The sequence below is a fragment of the Pelecanus crispus genome, chromosome 22 (genome assembly GCF_030463565.1).
Source record: "Pelecanus crispus isolate bPelCri1 chromosome 22, bPelCri1.pri, whole genome shotgun sequence".
In the NCBI taxonomy this organism is placed as follows: domain Eukaryota; kingdom Metazoa; phylum Chordata; class Aves; order Pelecaniformes; family Pelecanidae; genus Pelecanus; species Pelecanus crispus.
This window is the reverse complement of record NC_134664.1, coordinates 1,497,082-1,513,858: the sequence shown is the minus strand read 5'-3', so window position 1 is coordinate 1,513,858 and position 16,777 is coordinate 1,497,082. Positions and strand designations below refer to the sequence as shown.

The 16,777-nt window shown below is 41.9% G+C and overlaps 1 protein-coding gene across 1 annotated transcript in view; it reads left to right on the top strand.

Annotated features, from left to right (window-relative positions):
* Positions 1-16,777, top strand: part of ASH1L (ASH1 like histone lysine methyltransferase) — a 64,598-nt gene that overhangs the window by 25,719 nt on the left and 22,102 nt on the right. The window contains 4 exon segments of the mRNA XM_075724405.1: positions 2,915-3,016; positions 6,241-6,982; positions 8,110-8,289; positions 15,105-15,199. Coding sequence (XP_075580520.1) covers positions 2,915-3,016; positions 6,241-6,982; positions 8,110-8,289; positions 15,105-15,199 — 1,119 coding nt within the window.

The window sequence follows — 16,777 nt, the reverse complement described above, 5'->3', positions numbered from 1 at the left end:
ATCGTCTTGTACCTTAGGATTGCTATTCACACGTTGAAGCAAACGGTTATTTGCATGGGTGCTAATTTGTGGCCTTGATTTAGAGCATAACGTCAGTGGCCCGCTCTGTCATTTCTTTGGAGTCTGTCAGTAAGGAAAGAGATCAGAACTGAACATGCAGCACTAAGCTCATTTATCACGACAATATTTCAAAGGGAAGGAATGAAAGTCTATTTTTAAGTATGCATGCTAGATTTTCTCTTCTAGAGATTTTCATGATGTGCCTGTTCTCATTGCATGCTGCCATATGCATTTTTGCCTACCTAGGTTTTTATACTAGTATCTGAATTTTTAATATCTCAGCATTTTCATAATTGCAATATGCAGATTTTTCTATGAAATTTTGACAAATCCCATAACCTTTGCTTTCAAGAGTTAGTGGTACTGGAGGTGCTGGGGGATGAAAAGCTGGGCATGAGCCGGCAATGTGCGCTGGCAGCCCAGAAAGCCAAGCGTGTCCTGGGCTGCATCCCCAGCAGCGTGGGCAGCGGGGCGAGGGAGGGGATTCTGCCCCTCTGCTCCGCTCTGCTGAGACCCCCCCTGCAGCCCTGCGCCCAGCTCTGGGCCCTCAGCACAAGGACACGGAGCTGCTGGAGCGGGGCCAGAGGAGGCCACAGAAATGCCCCGAGGGCCGGAGCCCCTCTGCTGCGGGGCCAGGCTGGGGGAGCTGGGGGTGCTCAGCCTGGAGAGGAGGGGGCTGCGGGGAGGCCTGAGTGCGGCCTGGCAGTGCTGACAGGGGCTGCAGGAAGGGGGGGGCAAGCTTTTTAGCAAGGCCTGTTGGGACAGGACAAGGAGTAATGGATTTAAACTAAAGGAGGGGAGACTTAGACTGGATACGAGGAAGACGTTTTTTACAGTGAGGGTGGTGAGGCACTGGCACAGGTTGCCCAGAGAGGCGGTGGAGGCCCCATCCCTGGGAACATCCCAGGCCAGGCTGGACGGGGCTCTGAGCCCCCTGCTCTGGTTAAAGCTGTCCCTGTCGCTGCAGGGGTGGGGCTGGGTGGGCGGGCTCTAAAGGTCCCTTCCCACCCAAAGCATTCCATGAAGAGTTATTGGGGTTCTCTAAAAGTTTAAGTTTTAGGGAAATAGAACAAGATACACTAAGAAAATACGTATATGTAAGAAAGAAAACAGAAATAGGTCTTTCCTCATGTTATCAGCAAAGATGCCATTACCAGTTTTGTCCCTTAACCTTTCAATAGTCATGAGATTTCTGTAGCTTTTTAAAAACTGTTTTTAATTTAAGTAATGGTAATTGTGATTGCTGCTGCCTGATGACATCTTGCAATGATAAGCCATTATCTAATGATTTTTTCTGTAATACCAAGCCCTGTGCATTCAGAACATACAGTGAAACATGTTTTACAGGTGTCTAAAATTGAATCATGCATTGTACTTGTTTGTGTGTAGATAACAATCTCTCTCATTTGTTTAGACCCTGGGGTTTTTACATATTTGCCATGGCTGACCAAAGCAGAATTTTTGTGTGTGTGTGTGTGTGACAGGATCTTAAAAAGGAAAAGTTAACATAGCAAGGGACAAGTCTAAAGAAGCACTTAAGATTTTTTTTTTCTAGCTTTTCAGCTTTCTGCAGTTTATAGCGTCTTACATGAAGCAGTTCTGCCTGAGGAGTGGAAGAGAAATGCTTTTACAAAGCAAGGTGGATTGAAAATGGGCTGACCTGCCAGGCACAGAGGGTTGTGATCAGCAACACGAAGCCCAGCTGGAGACCAGTCACTCTCTGTGTACCCCAGGGATCGATATGGGCTCCAGTACTGTTTAACCTCTTCACTAATGGTCTGGATGATGGGACAGAGTGCGCCCTCAGCAAGTTTGGGGATGATACAGCTGAGATACAGCTCAGATACAGCTGGTGGATACACCAGACAATTGTGCCACTGTTCAGGGGGACCATTGCTGGCGGAATGGGCTGGAAAGGCTCTTATGAGGAGCAGTGTCTTGGGATGCATGAGGAAGAGCATTGCCAGCAGGTCGAGGGTGACGATTATTCCTCTCTACTCAGCCCTGGTGAGACCACATCTGGAGTTCTGTGTCCGGTTCTGGGCTCCCCAGTACAAGAAAAGAAAGACGTGGGCATACTGCAGTGAGTCCAGTGAAAAGCCACGAAGATGACTAAGGGATTGGAGCATCTGTCATGCAGAGAGAGGCTGGGAGAGCTGGGATTGTTTAGCCTGGAGGAGAGAATGCGCAAGGGAGATCTTAACGACGTGTACGTGTGCCTGATGGGAGGGAGTAAAGAAGAAGGAGCCGCGCTGTTCTCAGTGGTGCCCAGGGACTGGACAGGAGGCAATGGGCACACACTGAAGTACAGGAAATTCTGTTTGTACATAAGAAAAAAGTGTCTTACTGTAAGGGTTATTGAACTGTGGGTTGTGGAGTCTCTGTTGCTGGAGATGTTGAAAACCTGACTGAACGTGGTGGCCCTGAGCAACCTGCTCTGGTTGACCCTGGTTTGAGCAGAGTGGTTGGTCTAGGTAATCTGCAGGGGTCCTTTCCAAACTCAACTGTTCTGTGAAGATCAAGGAACAAAGCTAGGGGGTTCATTTGAAAGTAGGAATATGGGGGGGTTGTCTTCTTTTTTTACATAAAAGCTAATACTCTGATGATATTAAGTGGCTTTTTCTCATCGCTTGTTTGCTGTCCTACCTATGCCATTAGCCTGTGAGAAATTCCTTCTCGATGGTCCATTTCTGTCCTTCTCCACCTACTTGCATTATAGCAAGCAAGTGTTCCTAAAGCTAAAAAAGAGTAATCTTAGTTTGAATATTTAGCATCTACAATGTGTTGTATTGGCACTGCCAGACTGAAATGATTTTTTTTTTTGTGCTTTTCTCTTCCCTGATCTGCTTTTCAGGCACTTTGCCCACACAGGACAAACCTTCCCAGAGGCAGTCAGAGAGCACAAATTGCAGCCCTTCCAGAAAGAGATCAACATCTGAGAGCACATCTTCTACAGGCAAGTAGTATTTGGTGGCCTTGTTTTCAGGACCACTGCTACTACAGACAGCTGAGACAGCATTGCTATGATAACTTTAACAGCAGCAATATGTTCATGGAGATACTGAGTTTTTCCACTTACGTTTTAGGATACAAGTGCTGCAAATTGGGTTGTAGAATAGGGAAACTTAAGCTGGCACTTAACAGAAGTGGCAGCATAGCTGTGGCAGAACAGAATTTGGTTCCTTACCAGGCTAAATTAGTCTTCATAAAGCTCAATGCTTTTAATGCTAGGAAGACCTGTGACACTACAGTTAATCAATGAATTAGATGAATAGATTCATTCCTCCATGGAGAAGAGCTTGACTTCTGCACTGTTCTGAAGGCAGACAGTTTTCTGCCCTTGGGTAGAAGACGGACTGTGCCGATACATTTCCTTCGTAGCATGTGAGAATCCTGCTAAGGTGATGGAGGATGACAAGCAGCTCATCCCAGACATCACTAATGATACAGTTGTGAATGACCTTAGGCAGGTCAGTGATCGTAGGCGAGAGGTGGAAGTACTGAAAGCCGTGGGAACTCTGGTAGCATCCTCATCAATTCTGTCAAATGAGGACCAAGTCTCAGATGCGCAAAATCATCGTGAAGTTGAGCAAATGTGTGCCAACAGGATACTGAGGGAGCTGGCTTTCTCAGCCATGGGGTGACGTACTGTGCCAGTTGCTGCTTGAGGAATTCCATCTTTGTTTGCTTCATGAGGAAGGGAAAGGTATTTTTGATGTGTTTTGAGCTTTCTTTTGTAAGGAAGGAAGGCTTGTGCAGTCACACTGTGTGTGAATGCATACATGTTGCTATCTGTCACATTTTCACACCTACAAAACTGTCGAATCCATTGACCAAATTGTCAGAGGGAAGATCTGAAAATGTTCATTTCCTGTATATTACTGGCAAGTTGTCAGCCATGTAGTAAAAACAGACTCTGTTTGCAGTCCCTCTGAGGAAAATGTGATGTGAGCTCACCTATGATTGGACACAAAAAAATCTGTAACATGGACCAATTTTGTAAGAAGTCCAGTTGTAGAAAGGACTCCTGTTAGCAGAATTCAAACATTCTTAGGCACCAAAGTTGATTGCAGATTTGTAGTAAACATCCTTAGGATTGGTACTTACAGAACTGGTTATGATTTCCATATAGGAAGAATGTGCCAAAACTGCTATTTCCTCCTCCCTTTAAACAAATATTTGCAACAGATGCTTTATTCAGTGTATGCTAAAGTAAGTCATCTGCAGTGAAGAAGTGTTCTCTCTTTTGTCTCTCTGTCTTGTTAACTTTCTTTTACTTACTCATTTTAAGGGGGCAACTGCAATTGGTGTAAGTCTGTGTATAGGAAAGTGTTAAAAATTCAGGCATGTTTTGTGCAGGAGAGCATAAGAATGAAATTAATCACAAGTTTATCATCTTCAAAGTCATTGAACTGATGATGCAGCTGAAAAGACCAGTCTTTGTTATATTTTCCATAGATCTGGAATGCATGTGGGATTTCAGTGTGTTTGTGAGAGAGCTGCTGTGTTACCAAGGGCTGCAAGTGTGCCTGACCAGGGCTGCAGCTGTTTTGGGGATCATAGCCTTCAGTTGTCCCATCCTTTTGGATCAGTTTCCAAACAGAAACACTAGTTCAAGGACATCCATTAGACTTTGTGTCCAAATGTGTTGTCTTGGATAGTTTGGTTATCATTGGATGGTGCAGCTGTTTGCAGAGCTCACTGTGCTAAACAGATGGTGTTTCTGTGAGGAACCCTCAGCTCCATCCCGATGTGTATTTAAAGACCATAAGAAGACAAAGGGTAATTTATCTTTATTATTTGATCTAAAATTGAAAGCTGAAAGCGTAAATCCTTCCAGTTCTTTCAAAGTTGTTCAGGTTGCTAGGTTTTCCAAGTGGTTAAAGTTAGGCTTACAGCAGTGACCCAACAAGTACGTTTCTCTGTTCATTTTTCACCCTGTAGAGAGAACGTTGTTCATAGGAGGATTTTTAGAATTTGTTATGCTGATTCTTCCTCCTTTAAATTGCACACTCTGAAGCACGTTTTCATTTGCACTTGCAAATTCATGACTTTGGAGTCTTAATGAGGAATACATTTCTCCAAAGTACCACACTTGTGAGCATTAGGACCAGAAAATATTTATTTTAAACTGTTCATGCTTTATCTTTGTCAGCTAATGCATAATCTCCCTCCTGTCAAATGATAGAAACCCCTTAATAAAACATTTTGTTGTCTTCCCTTTAACAGTTACCTTTACACTAGTACATGCTCTTCAGTCTACAGCCTAGGACCCACTAGTTTAAGTAGATCTAATCTAAATAATTTTCCGCAATTACAGTAAGATTTTGTAAATGCTAATGTGCAATTGTGATATATTTATGAGAAGACAGCATCCATTTTATTCCAGAAAAAACAGGGTTTCTTATGATTAAATGTTATCACTAAGAACCAGCAGGGCAGCTTTGGAAAGCTCTTAGTTTGGAACAAATCCCTTTCTAATACAGCATAATCTATATGGCTGACCTGGAAATTCTCTTTTTCAAATACCAGTTTACAGCTCTAAAGCATATAACATTTTGTTTAAAAAGTGAGATCTAACTTTACTTCCTGTGTAAATTAGCCTTTCTCTTTTGTCCAGATATTTTTATTTACCTTTATCCAAGCCTGTTCTTTATTGCAATCAGTTCTGTCATCATTATGTTTGTCTTTTTGATAAAGAAACTGCAAGAGCAATGAAAAGGTTGTTTCAGTACTTCCAAACTACAAAAAAGAAAAATCAGTTTAAAAACATTTCAGATGTTGCTCAACTGTTTTTTATCAGTACTTAATTTTTCTGTGCACAGAGGGTTTCTTACTTTTAGTGTTGACAAGAAAGAAACTTGAGAAGAGTTCTGGACTGTACATAGGGAATGCCTTTGTTGCTCTTTGCTAGTAGAAGTGGGGGACTGCATGTGAATAAAGAGAAAATAATTGTATGTTAAAACTGATGATATAAAATGTAGACTTTCCGCTTACTTGCATCGCTAGGTCCCTTTCCCTTTAGAACTTGTGTTTCAGAAATTGATGTCTTGTCGTTGAACATTCCAGGCAATTGTGGGATATAAAAGGCTGTCAGTCTATCCAACTATTGTGTTTTAATTCCAACCTTATTTGATTATGTGTCAGGTCTGTTTCAGTATGTGTATGTTTGTGTTTCAGTGATTGGAGTACCTACCCGGGGAGCAAGGCTGGCAGCTGCTGTTGATGATTCAGTGGATAGCTTACTGCAGCGCATGGCACAACATGAAGGCCAGGCTACTTTGGACAAAACCTTAGAAGCAGTCATTGCAAATGTGTCTGTTCCACCATCAGCTAGTCCTGCTCGAAACCACAATAGGGAGAGAGGTCTGGGGAAACAGGACAGCCTCATAGCTCCAGCAATTCCCAGCAGCTCCTGCAGCGATAGTATCTCTCTTCTGTCAGACAGACTACCAAACAGCTATTCCCCACATCATCTCAAGAGAAGTGTGGTTGAAGCCATGCAGCGACAAGCTAGGAAAATGTGCAATTATAACAAGATCTTGGCAACAAAAAAAAATCTTGACCACGTCAATAAAATTCTGAAAGCCAAAAAGCTGCAAAGGCAGTCACGGACAGGGAACAATTTTGTGAAGCGCAGGCCAGGTAGGCCCCGGAAATATCCGATGCAGGCTGTCGTTTCAATGCAAGCTTTCCAGGCAGCTCGACTGGTCAGTCAGGAGTTAGATAAAAGAGAAGAAAGCAGCAGTCCCTTACATCTTGGACCTGATACCATCACAGATGTGATTGAAGCTGTAGTGCAAAGCGTGAACTTGAATACAGATCACAGAAAAGGCTGGAAGAGAAAGAGGTGGCTTGCAGAGGAACAGGCCAGGAAGCGACAAAAGTCTTTACCAGAAGATGAACAGGAGAGCAATAAGAGGTAATTCCCTCGCAATTTTGTACCCTCAGTGTAGTCATTGTTGATTTTATAACATTTCAGTCCATGAAAGAATCCTACTCTAATGGGCTCTGCTTGTTACATTTGTTTTTATTAAGGAGTTCAGTTTAGAGGGAACCAACATGTCAGTTTTAAGCATGCTTAGGGTCTTCCTAAGTTACTGAAGGGATGGAATCTCAGGTAATCTAAAACTGATAGTTTTGTGCTTGTGTCTCAAGTGAAGCAAGTTTTATGGTTGTCTTGGTGAAGAATACTTTTAATGAGTTGGTAACAGGTTTACTGATGATATGTCATAGCAAAGATTGTTCCTTCATCGTGTGCAGAATAAGGAACTGTAAGAGCTACATGTGCCATGGGAATCAGTGTGACTCACATGCAGTACAAACAAAGACTTAGAAGCAACACAGAATGTCAGGAGAGATCAGTTGATATACAGCAAACAAAGAGTAAAACCAAAGCAGCAAGGAGGAGTTAAGGTGTGCACCTGTGCAATCACTGGCTAGTAAAGGACCACACCAAAAGTCTGTCTCTGGTCTAATCTTCACATGCTTATCCCCACAGTCATCAATACAAACAGATCAAACTCTTCCAGAAGTCTTCCTGTGTGTGTTTTCAGAATAGTTCTGAAAAATAGCCATCCATTTGTGTTTCAGAAATGAATACTGTAATATAGGCATTTAGGTTCCCAGAATGTTGCTGGAACCACATGTTCAAAGGGTGTGTTGTAGGGCTCTCCTGAAGGCTAAGAAAAGGTTTACCACATACTATTTTTAGAGTACAAAAGCAGATAGCAAAAGCCACCTTCTAAATTACTTAACTGAGGCTCCGATAATAAACATTAGTAGTACAAACAACATTCTTTTTGTAGTAATTAATAACAACATTACTATAAAAAGATCATACATTTCTTATGATTATGCTTAACCAACACTTGGTCATGATCACTGAGTTGCATTGCTTTAAAATAGCTGAGATATCCAGTAGTTCAGAAACATGGACTTTTTTTTTCTGCTGACCAGATAATAGAGAAGAATAATGAAATATAGAAAGATAATCTTTATCGTAAGAAATATGATAAGATAATCCTTAATCTTTACTTTTTCTTCCAGTTTTTCTGAGACAGTAGCTGAACCTCCCAGTCCACATGATGCCCTTGGGAAACCGCATGAATCTGAAAACACTGAACAGCCTCTGCCTGCTCTAGCCCAGCGTGAGAAAAAAGCACCTCGACCGCCAAAGAAGAAGTACCAGAAGGCAGGGCTCTACTCTGATGTGTACAAAACAACAGAGTAAGTAATACCAGTGAAAAGCTGCTGTCTGATATTCCAGTGGAAACTGTCTCCTTTCAACTAGAGCCATAAAGAGGTGCTACTAATGAGTAGCTGAAATAAAACCATCAACTTAATTCAAGCCTGTGAAAAATTACATGCATGATAATTATCAGAATCTGACCCAGTGAAGATTTAAAATGTAACCCCAGTCAGAAAGCAGCCTCCACCAATCTGAAAGTGTTTCTGAGTATCGACCTTGACGAAGGTAAGAGAGCTTCATCCAACAATCTTAACGATCACAGCAGTAAAAGTGCTGGGAGAGCTTGAGGTGTGCAGGTACTGAGTACAGTGTCTACATAAAAGGGGCCATTAGTTTTCTATTTTTATTGACTGAATGATGACGACTGGTCGTCTTGCGTGTGAAAGATTTTCAGATATGCACCTTGTTCATTTCACAGTCAAGTGAGGTTCATCTTCACTTTCTATGAGATTAGTTCTTTCCCCCCCCCCCCCCCACTGGTCGGCTCAAAGCCTAGTGTACATTAGAAAGCGGACGTCTCCTGTATCTGATAACCAGCCCACTTCTGCTTCCATTTGTAGTTACATAAGTTTTCTACAGCCATTTGAACAAATGTGTTAAAGTCAAAGAAGAATTTGCACTTCTCTTATAATATGATCTGACAGATTAAAAAGAGAGAAAACTGGGCACCTTCTCATTATGTTGTAGACGACATTAAGATGTTACAGAGACCAGTGGGAGACTGCTAGTATAGTTTATCAGCTGCTCCTGGTGTCTTCTCTTTCCATAGCAGAATGAAGGCATCGATGAAAGGATCAAGACTCTAAGGAAGAAACAAAGATAAGGGTCTAATCAAAGTGCAACTGCTTATGTTTCTAATAGTTTGAAAGCAGATGTGCTAACATTTTCAGCATTTGGATGTTCTCTCACTGGTATACACAGGCATGCAACATTCAAATATTCTATCATAAAAATTAGGTCTGTTGCCTTAGGAGGGGACCTGAGAGAGTCTTCTCTTTTTCTTTACTATAAAATGTGAGTTGCATTGTCAGACTTAGCCAGCCAAGGGTGGACCTTTATTTCATAGACAATAAGCAAACATGTTATTTGAAAAATTGTATGAATACAGAATGTGAAAGTCAGGGTTTGTAGGTATTGTGGATGATGATGGAATCAAGTTCACTCCCCCTGGAGAAGGCCATGACAGAGCTGAGCTCTACTTACAGCCCTCCATCTCCCATCACATTTTGTGTTGCAGTTCCCTAGAAGCTTAAAGAGGTCTGATTTTGTCTTCCCCTTTGCCTGTTGCTCCACATGCTGAGTTCTTCCCTTGCATTGTTACTGATGTTTGTGATGAGCTGCTTAAGAACACTGAGGAAACTTTATCCTACCAAGGAAGCAAATGCTGCCTACACAATCTGAACTACCTCTGCATGGTTGTTTGAGCACCGATACTGAAACAAGGCGTGGAAACGCATAGCTGGGCAAGGACAGATCTGTGGCCATCTCTATTTAGGTATCTGGTCTTACAGCAAGGTGCAGCTTTAAGGGTTGATCCCATCATTCTTTCATGCTGGCACTGGGTCTCTTCTTCACTAAATCAGTTCAGCAGACTAAATCAGCATAACAATAGTCACCTTTTTATAATTAAATTTTCTGCTGATGTAACTTGCTGTTCCAGTTCTGTTGCACAGTCAGACATATGTCAGTGCAAGAGGAGAGCAGAAGTTCATGTTGTTACCCTATTATTTATATAACTTCCTGCTGTATGAGTGTGAAAACATGATCCTAGTTGAGAACAAAAATGCAACTCTGTAATCGTACGGCACCCTCTAGTGATGGTACAGTTAAGCATTATTGCTGTCTCCATTCAAACAGTCTCTGCATTCTCTATTAATGGGTGTTGTACTCACCGTTCTGTATTTCTGTTTGCAGTGTTCAGTTGCAGACACTGCCTTAAAAGCCATTTTCCTACTCTATTGGATCTTTCTTAAATACTTCCTAAATTTCTTTAGAACATAGGAAGTAGTGAAAGTTTTACTGAGGTTTACTGTTAGAATTTACAGCCTCTCTCTAGATCAGTCACATCTGACTGCTAAACAGCAGCACAGAAAATGTTTGTCATGTCATTGCCAGTTTTAGTCTACTGTTAAAAGACAGAAGTCTGCATTATTTCTCTGCAGCCACTTGAATTATACAGTTTGCCTCAACAGGATTTTGCTCAAACTCACCTTGATCTAGAAACTTTGTTAAAATGCAGTGAAGAAAGCTCAGACGTTGATTCCTTGCAAATGAACTAAGAATAAAAGGAATGATTTCTGGAGTCAGTCTCAGTTCTACCTCAATTTCCAAATGTAATTTTGTAGACAACATTAGCTGATCTGATGTTAACCTCCACAAGTTTTCCAGAATCCTCAGCTCCCACTGGAAGATTTATACAGATCTTTTGCTGAAGAGAAGTTCAGCGTGTGGTTGCACAAGACTGCAGCTTTGAGAACAAAGGAAGATTTTGTACAGAAGTCAGTATCTATTTACCCAGCAGTGGCTTTCCTAGAGGAGTACAAAGTCTAGTTCACCAAAGAAATTTAGTAATAATTAGTAAATTATCAATTAATCAAAATGTTGTATATTGTTTAGGGAAATATTTTTATATAATACATTATTTTTATCAGTAGTAACAAATATGAGTCCTTATTGCAAAAGTGTAATTGATAGAATTTGCTGGGATCAACACTGAATTGCATCTCGCCCGTCATTAGGTATCCGTAGGTGGTCAAAGACTATGGTTGCACAGACAGTGTAGTTTAGTGCAGGCCTGTCGCTCTTCTGGGACGTGGTGTTTCCACGTGATAGGCACTTTGCTCCTACAGTGCCTCCATTTTGCTGATGTTAGAGTTTGTGGCGCTGCAGGGTGACTCAGCGTAGGTAATTGAACATTTTAGAAGCAAACCTATTGAAAAATCAGCCAGCTGAATTAAAATGACCGTCTAAGATTGCAGTTCAGCAAATGCTTAACATTGCACTAAAAGAATCAGTTTTACTTTCCTCTCACCTTTGTGGCTTATTCCTATCACTGTGCTGTCCCTTCCTTTGTCCCAGCATGATGACCAGGTTAACCGAACTAGGCTGGGGTAGGGATTCAGATGAAATCCAGCCTTCCACAGTAGGTTTCCTGGTGCAGTTAACCTTGCAGTCATACCAACAGTTATGCCAACAGAAGGTGGGGAGCATCAAAACCAGCTTATACTGACTTCAGATGTTTGTCAAACTATGGTGTCAGAGAGAAAACTGGGCTCCACGCCTCAAAAATGTAATTGTGCATTCCACAGAGAACTAATCCCAGCCAACATGGTAAGAGTGTAGGGAGAAGACACTAGAAGCTGGAGAGGGGGAACAGAAATGGAAGAGCATACCAGAAAGGAAGGAAGGAGAGGGATGGAGGGAAAGGGAGGCACAGGAAAGAAGACTGTGGTTCTGGTCCTTGTTCCATTCTTAATTTGCCTGAGGCTTTAGACTGACATTCTGAGACTAAGCCTGACATTCAGCCTTTGCAGAATGGTACAAAATGTTCTCATCTTCAGCAAAAAAATTAATTCACCATCGCTCTGTTATTGGGAACCTGCAAAGAGAGGCCAGGTTAGTCTGTTGGTAATCGGACCATTTACGAAATGTGTATTTTAAATTTGTCCCCACAGAAACCGAACCAAACAACTTTAGGCAGTGGATTATAGAGAGGGGAAGCATTTCTTATCTAGCCAGGCTTACGTTTCAGTCTGTCAAGTGATCAGAAACGTACTCCTCCAGCTTACTGTTGAAAGTACGCTACTCTGAAACAGTAGAAGGTATCATTCCTCTGTGATTATTGGTGAGGTCTCACCCTATTCTAACTGGCTTGCTTGAAAAGGGGAGGGAGTGATCCTGGCTTTCTGGAGAGATCTTTTGCTTTTCAACTGCAGCAATCATTACATCTGCTTATTGAGGGAAACATCTTAAAGAGCATGGTGTGAAAATGAGCAGGTACTTGTCCTTGATAGCAGCGCAGTCGGCTGATCCGCGGAGGCTGCGAGGACAGTCAGTTTAGTCCTGGGAATTCCTGTGACCTGCGCTATCTGTACTGAGGTCTGTCTAGCTAGTAAGTATTCCAGCTTAGTTAAAAAAGGACACAAACAGAATGTGATGCGAGCAGTGGCAAAGCGGACGTGTTGTCAGTCCCACAGCCCCGCGTGAGGCGAGTCGCAGAGCGGGCAATGGCTCCCCGCCTCAGCCAAGAGTCTGGATTGCCAGACCAGTCTGTGGTGGCGAGGCAGGCCCAGGTTAAGTGCGGAGGTCAGTCTGCAGGTCAGGATCAGCTCTGGTGATGGGAACGGGGTCGGACGCAGTCCAGGATTGCCAGGCAGGTCCAGGGTCAAGCCAGGAAGCCAGTGCAGGTCTCGGCCACCAGATCCACAGCTGCCGTGGCCGCGGCCGAGCTGGAGGTGGGTGCACGACAAGGCAGTCCAGGCAGGGACTGAATGTCCGGGGCTGAGCGGGAATGGATCTGCGGGGCCGTGGGCAGAAGGGCTGGGTCGAAGCCTCCCGTGAGGCTGGCCGGGGTCACAAAGGCGCTTGGGGCCCTGACACCGAATTTAAGTTTCTGCGAGGCTATCAGCAGGCCTCAGCCAAGTCTTTTCATAAAGATAATAGCTAAACACAAAACCAGAACCTTTATTGCCTGCCCAGCAACCCCAGCCTAAAATAGCTCATTATCTTCCTAGTGGGAATATGTGGGCCTGTTAAGAGAGACCTTTTCTTGATAGTGCAGAGAGGCCTTTTTTAATTCATGAGGCTTTTTTTGCGTGGTATTTATGTTTATAAAACTGCGTGTATTGTTTATACTGGATTATTTTAGTATATTCCCTTTTTTCATGAATAATTATGCTTTATTATACCATCTCAGCCTTTCCCTCTGAAGTCCCTAAAGTATTGATGGCCTTTGTTCAGCTTACTGATTTGTTGTAACAATTTTTTACATGCCTCTAACAATACTTCATCGCTGTGTTTGGAAGGAAAACAGAGTAGGTACTTTCCCCAGTGTTCTTTCTGACTAAGTCTAAGACGGGTGTGTCTGCAGTCCCTGAAGTAATTCGTGTTACGTGTTTTTAGATAATTGCCTTCTGCATTTACTTTCCACACTGGTTTCCTCCTTGCAGTTTATTTACCATAATTTATTTTGCCATTAGCTTCCTTTACACTGAATATGTGGGCATTAAAGGGTGCACATTTGGCTTGAATTAAGTCACCTTTCTATTGAACGTTTTTCCTTTTTTCTCTGCCTTTGGTTTAAGGATTTGCTTGCCTCTTGGAAATGGAGGTTCACACTTTGCCTTTTCAAAATACCTTTCCTTTTCCTCTTGATAAGAACTTACTTTCCAGGTTTTGTAAGTAGTTACTTTATGGCCTTTCTTTGCAAGTCTTAGTGATTCAGTGCAGCACAACTTGAAAGGATAGAAGACACGAGTTAGGGCTTGGGGGGGGGGGGGGGGGGGTGCTTTTTTTTTTTAATCCCCTCTAGGATATCATTTTTGCCTGGTGGGCAAAGGAGCTATCTGTTTGCCAAAGCTAATAAAGCTAATTCCTGCCCTCAGTAAACAGAGGGTCATATTATTTAAAAACCATAACCTTTATTGTTTGAGAGAATGTTACTGCTTTTTGATTAGGATACCTATATGTCCACCTGTATACATTAAGTTAAATGCAAGTGTATCATAGTAACTAGAGCCTTGCCACATAACTCTATTAAAAGGAGAGCCATTTAATGAAGAGTATATACAGCATTTAGCTCAACAGAGCCCTCGTTTCAGCAGTATGCCTTATTAGCTTTTATGTCACTAGAATTTAGTAACTTGTTATACTTGTGAAATTAGTACCAGAAATCCAGAAAGTGTTAGAAGAGTATGTGAACCACAAATTATTGCAATCTATCAGTTCTGTTTCTGACCAACAACTATTTTCAGTTGTTGATATCTGTATCTAAAGGTTTGTTTTTAACTTGCATTTTCCGTTCACTAGCTAAACAATATCATGTTCTTTACTGAGTCAGCTTTCAGCTGTATGTCCGGTTATTAAAATAAACCCCTTTAAAAAGTTCAGTGAACTTTAATAGGCTTCAATATAATTTTAATCTTTGGTATATTTAACATTTAGAAGTCTCTTCTGAATGTTGCAGGGCTGCAGTACTAAATGTAACCACATCAGCTTTTTCTTTCCATACTTTGTCAGTAGCCAAAAGGAGTTGTTTATAAAAGACAGGTTACTGAGCTAGGTGGTTTGACATCTGCCTGACCCATACAACCATTCTTATTTCATATTCCTAAACTCTGATTCCTGTTCTTTTCCTGCTTTTCTTGATGAACAGCCTTCTAAAGGCGTAGCACGTGAACATTTGCTCTTAGCAAATTAGGAAATCAGGCACTATAAGTGTATAACATGTCAAATACCTAAGCAAGCAACAGCAGATACGATTTGTTGATCATCTTTTATTTTTGTAATCTTAGTTATTACTTATGTATCGCATATTAGGAATTTAAAGTTGATGGTGCCCCATTAGGTGTTGCCTGAATAGTAGTTATTGGGAAAAATCAAATGGATGTGATAAGTGTATTTGGCAAGCAGTCTGGAAATCAATTTTTCTCACCATTTCTCGTATTACTCTCTTACCTGATGTTCTAGACATTCATGCCTTAATTAAAACAGAAAATGTGGGTTTTGCAAATGACAGGTGTTCTCCATTCTGATTTTGGTTTTTTTGGGTTTTTTTTGTCGCTGTCGTCCACAGTCCAAAGAGCCGCCTCATACAATTAAAGAAAGAAAAGCTCGAGTACACTCCTGGAGAGCACGAGCATGGATTGTTTCCAGCCCCTATTCACGTTGGTGGGTACTTCATGTGTGTTTTAGTTGTTGGGAAACAAGTATCGCACTTAGGTGACATGGAAGTAGTCTGTTTGGACTTCACAATCTCTCTGCCTCTCTCCCTTTTTTCTTTTCTTTTGTCACCTTGCCAGGTTACTCATGTCTTTCAGCATATGAACTTTGCCAAAGGTCATACTCATCTGTCTGTGTTCTTCAGTGCAAAAGTTTTACTTAAGAGGCTTTTTTTTTTTTTTGCTACATTAACTTTGTTCTCATTTTTTGTTTACCAGAAGAAAATACTAGTCTAGTTTAAAACCTGCTTTAACTGCCATAATACTTTTGCTTAAATACAGTACAGTAGTCTCCTTTTCAAACTCATGTTACAGTAGGATAGCCAGAGACAATTATGACAATTTGTTAAATCTCAAAAACTAAGCATGCAATAACAAATTCCCCCATGTCCCCATGCACTTAATCATGTCTGTCTTTAAGCATGGAGAAAAGTGAGGAAGAATTAAAAACTTAGCTATTTTTATTTCATTTTTTCAAGTTTTTATTTCGTCCCTGTTTTGAGGTCTCAGGTAGAACAGAAATGAGGTCTAGGGCTTCTCTTTGCCTTCTGCAGAAAGAAGCCATAACCTAAGGCTAGCATGAGCATTTAGAACTCGTGGAGTCCCAGGATGCTGTTCACAAGTGCAGTCCACTGGACTGGACTGCCTGGAGGGGATGGCCATGAACTCCCAGACTAATGTTTTTGCAGCTCATGTCATTTCCCAGGACAAACCAAGACTGATTTATTTTTCAGGTAATTGTTTCAGCTTTTAAGATGTTGTGATTTCTTACTTCAAGTACTGTCATGCAAAGAGAGTTTGGGAAATTCCACATTGTTCAGTAGGCATATTTGTCCCATCCAATACAAATGTTTAATTGGTTTGTCTTCTTTAACTGGACTTTTTTGCTCCATACACAACTTTGCCTTTCACAGAGAGGTAATAGCAGGCAAAGAGTTTGACAGATCTGTGTGAATCGGTAGCTGCAAAACAGGTTTCAGAACTGAAGGTGTTAATTTAAATTCTCAAAAATGCGACCTTTCTCAATTCCTTTTTGAATTGGGTCATATAACGCTTGTTGCGCGACCAAACCATCTGTCGGGACGCTCAGGTTCAGTTCGCAGTGCCGCAGTCCTGTTCTCTTCTCTCTTCACGAGGCCTCGACCCCGTGTGTGTTTGTGCTAGCAGCCGCAAACACGCTCCTGCGCTGAAGATAAAGCTGCTTCAATTACTCTGTATCGGGTAGCTGGAGAGTGGTTTAACTACAGAGCAGGGTTAAAAGGTTTAGGGCTCTGCCAGATGACTGCACTAGTGCCCACTCGACGGGGCTGGAGGGACCTTCCGTGCACTGCAGGCACGGTGCCAGCGCACCTGAAAGAGCCTTTTGTTTCGCCCGCTGAGCTCATAGAAGTGAAAGCAAATTCCCGGCAGATTTAGCTCTTTCCTGGAACCTGCTATGGATGAATAAAGCATTGAAAATGAAAAGTAATTTAGGACTAAATTGTAAGAAAAACATTACAATTTTTATTTTCCAGTGGTGAGGGTATGT